The sequence below is a fragment of the Daktulosphaira vitifoliae genome, unplaced genomic scaffold (genome assembly GCF_025091365.1).
Source record: "Daktulosphaira vitifoliae isolate Bord-2020 unplaced genomic scaffold, ASM2509136v1 Scaffold_2, whole genome shotgun sequence".
In the NCBI taxonomy this organism is placed as follows: Eukaryota; Metazoa; Arthropoda; class Insecta; order Hemiptera; family Phylloxeridae; genus Daktulosphaira; species Daktulosphaira vitifoliae.
The window spans coordinates 4618645-4622158 of record NW_026099573.1 but is presented as its reverse complement, the minus strand read 5'-3'; the positions used below and the strand labels follow the sequence as shown (position 1 = coordinate 4622158).

The following is a 3514-nucleotide window of genomic DNA, read 5'->3' as shown; positions in this document are numbered from 1 at the left end:
GAGACAATATCCACCGGCTTCCGGTCAGCTGGAGGTGGAAGTGCTAGAAAGGGCAGTAGACACAAACATTATTATTAATAAATTTTATGGCGTTTGGGGACGACGTGTCGGTGGTGGAATTCACCAGCCAAGAGGTAGCTGACGCGGTGGCGCATGTGCGGGGCCGGAACATAGCTCCCGTCCCGACGGAATTCCAAACCGGGTGTGGGGGTTGGTCTACGACCTCGCCCCGGATTGGATACGCACCGTCGCGAACCGCTGCCTCTCGGAGGGTGAATTCCCCACGAAGTGGAAGAAAACAAGGCTGGTTCTCACCTATTAAGTCGATACTAATGACCTATCACGGTTATTTTGGTTTGCGTGAAGTTAAAGGATCATTCGGACGCATAATTAAATATGCGCGCAAATATCACACGATTTTACGTACTGAATGCTTATAAGTACGTCTAACATGAAATATTTGCTGTTGTTCTTGCAAGACTATTTATCGTTTTTGTTGGCGTTTTCCTTACTCAATTGTTTCATGATTGATGAAAGAAACGGGTCGTTGTTTTGCCACTTTTGTATCCCCCCCTCGTAAACGACCGGTTCTCTGACACGCCGTTTTTTTCAGTTATGGCAAAAATGTTATCAAGAGTGTATTATCCGATGTTTTCGTCGTCGGTATTCCCACTAAATTGTCGTCAAGTAACTCTTTGTCAATGGGGGGCCCTGCGGTCAGATAACGTGACAACATGGCCGGTCCTTCGTTGTGCTTCCCGGTTACATGTGTCGTTGTAAAATTGTAGCGCCCACCTAGTTAATTTTGAATTGTCGTCCTTTGCTCTGTGTAGCCAATTCAACGCGGAATTATCCGTAAATAATTCGAAAGGAGAATACTGTAAGTACGGCCGAAATTTATCAGTGGCCCATATAATTGCTAAGCATTCTCGCTCTACGGCGGCGTAACGTTTCTGTGTTTTCGATAGTTTCTTACTAGCGTAGGATATGATTGTCCTCATATTCGGTTCATCTTCGTGCAGGAAAAGTATTGCCCACACGATCTCCCATATAATCTACACTAACATCAGACGCCCTTATATATCATTCAATAACATCCATCCAACTCTTTTTTGGTTTACTTCTACTTTTCATTCTTTCAACATTCATATCTATAATAACTGTTCTTACAGCTTCGGATTTCTCTCTCTTCATAATATGACTAAACCATCTAAGTCTATTTTCTCTCATCTTATTAACGATTGACTCTACACCTATTTTACCTCTTATATACTCTATGCTTATACATAGCTAATGTTATGTAATTTAGTACCAAAGAAATAATAAAGGTGACACAAGTAGGTCTATATATACATGAAGATGTTAATATGAAAATACACTTTAATACTCGTAATATTTATTTATATTAGTGAAAATACACTTTCCAATAAATGAAAACACATAAAGACGAAGTAAGTTATCCGTTAAGGCGACTGTCGAAACGAAATAGAACGCATTATCAGTATACTTATTAGACGGCGGCCTTGTTATGGTGTCAAGGGCGGGGAGATACCCGATGACAACCGTTGTCATATTAATAACTGGACGGCTGATATCGAGAGAGACACGGGTGAACGCCAGGTTAGAGCATAAGGCGGTGTCGTTCACAATTTTAAGTATCAATAAAAATTATTCAAATTTAAATTTGAATAATTAATTTAGACATATGTAGTATTTAAATTATCAATTTTATTTTCAATTAACAATATAAAGCATTGTTCAGTCTAGTCCACATCTATGTTGTACGATCTAAATATATCTTTTAACAATTCAAACTTCACATTTTTCTTTGAAGTGACTGGATTGGCTATTAGTTCTATTTTCTTTATAGCCGGCCAACACAATAAAGACAATAATGACAGACTATTATTGATCAGGTTACCAGATAAATCTAAATTGACTAAGCTCACAAATGGTATATGCAACGCGTAGTAAATAACATCTGAAAAATAAAATTTGTAAACAAAATACATTTTAATTTAAAAAGTACAAAACCAGTAAAGTGAGGTGAAGTTTTTTTTTGATTGGTATTAATTGATATATGACACTTATTAAAAAGACCGTATTTTATTAATTATTTATTTTAAGAGATGATTATTTTAATAGGAGTAATTTTTTTATTAATGCCTTTTTTTTTCTCTGACTGTTCTTAGTTTTTCGCCATTTTGAAAATATCCCATCTAAATATGGTAAAGTGTTAACTTAGTCTCAAAGGTTTTGGTGTACACATCAGCATCAATGACACATCGATCATCAAATACAATTTATTTTATTTAAGCTTTTTTTACACTGAATATTTAATTTGAAACTTATAGCCTGGTAAGGAGACCACCTAGGTGAAGGTAACACCGAAAACAAATCACCTGGCGGTAGGTAAAACGTAGGGAAGGACACCCGTAAAACTAAACATGGAAGGACACCATCATAAAAATACAGTTACCGCTCCAAGAGTTTCGGAGACTCCAGGGCCGCAGGGAAAAGTGTAGTTGCAGGCTCGACCCGGGGGGGTGGAGATCCCGCTTAAGGACTCCATGACTTATCTGGGCCTTGTCATAGACAAACGTCTAAGTTCGGGCCGCACATTACTCGTGCGGCCCAGCGAGCCCAGAAAGTCATGAATTGCTTGGCGGGACTCATGCCCAATCTGGGAGGGCCGAGAGAGATGCGGCGTAGACTTTTAGTCAGCGTCGTACACTCGGTTCTCCTGTACGGGTCCCCGGTTTGGGCGGATATTCTTGAGTATTCGTCCAAAAACCGTGAGGCCCTGCTCAGGGTGCAAAGGCGGGCGGCGATCCGGACAGTTTAGGCGTACCGAACGGTGTCCGGAGTGGCGGCGGGTATCCTGTCGTCACTGCCGCCCGCCGACCTGCTCGCCGAGGAACGCGCCGCCGGGCATGAGCTCCGCCGAGAGCGAAACCGGTCCCTCGAACCCGAGGACCGGCTAGCGCTCAGGCGGATGACCATGTTCCGGTGGCGGACTCGCCTCTCGGAGGAAACGAGAGGCGAGTGGACCAGGTCCCTCATAGGACCCGATCGGCTGGACAGGTGGGTGGACCGGACTCACGGTGAGATGACTTATCGTCTCACCCAAGTGATGTCCGGCCATGGCTGCATTAACGAGTACTTACTCCGTATTCGTAAAGCAGCCGCGCCGACGTGCGACCACTGTTCGGATCGCCCGGGAGAGGCTGATAGCGTTTTGCACACCCTCTTCCGGTGCGAGGCGTGGGCCCAAGAACGGGACTTTTTGAAGTCTCGACTAGGGTCCACGTTTCGAGTCGGGTCCATGGTGGACCTGATGTTGGGAAGCCGGGAGGCGTGGAGGCTCGTCCAGGCGTTCGCCGAGTCCGTCTTGAAAAAGAAGGAGGAAGCTGAACGCCTGAGACAGAGGCAGCCGCGCCGCCCGGTACAGGAGGACCTAAGGCGCTGGTTTAGGCCGGCGCCTTAGGTACTAGTGTTTATATGTTTTATGTTT

At 43.9% G+C, this 3514-nt stretch overlaps 1 protein-coding gene across 1 annotated transcript in view; it reads right to left on the bottom strand.

The window, feature by feature from the left end:
* Window positions 1-1763: 1763 nt before the first annotated feature.
* The window catches only part of LOC126897885 (toll-like receptor 3), a 4677-nt gene continuing 2926 nt past the window's right edge, over window positions 1764-3514 (bottom strand). Inside the window, exon 4 of the mRNA XM_050671827.1 lies at window positions 1764-1981. Coding sequence (XP_050527784.1) covers window positions 1764-1981 — 218 coding nt within the window. The remainder of the gene's footprint in view (window positions 1982-3514) is intronic.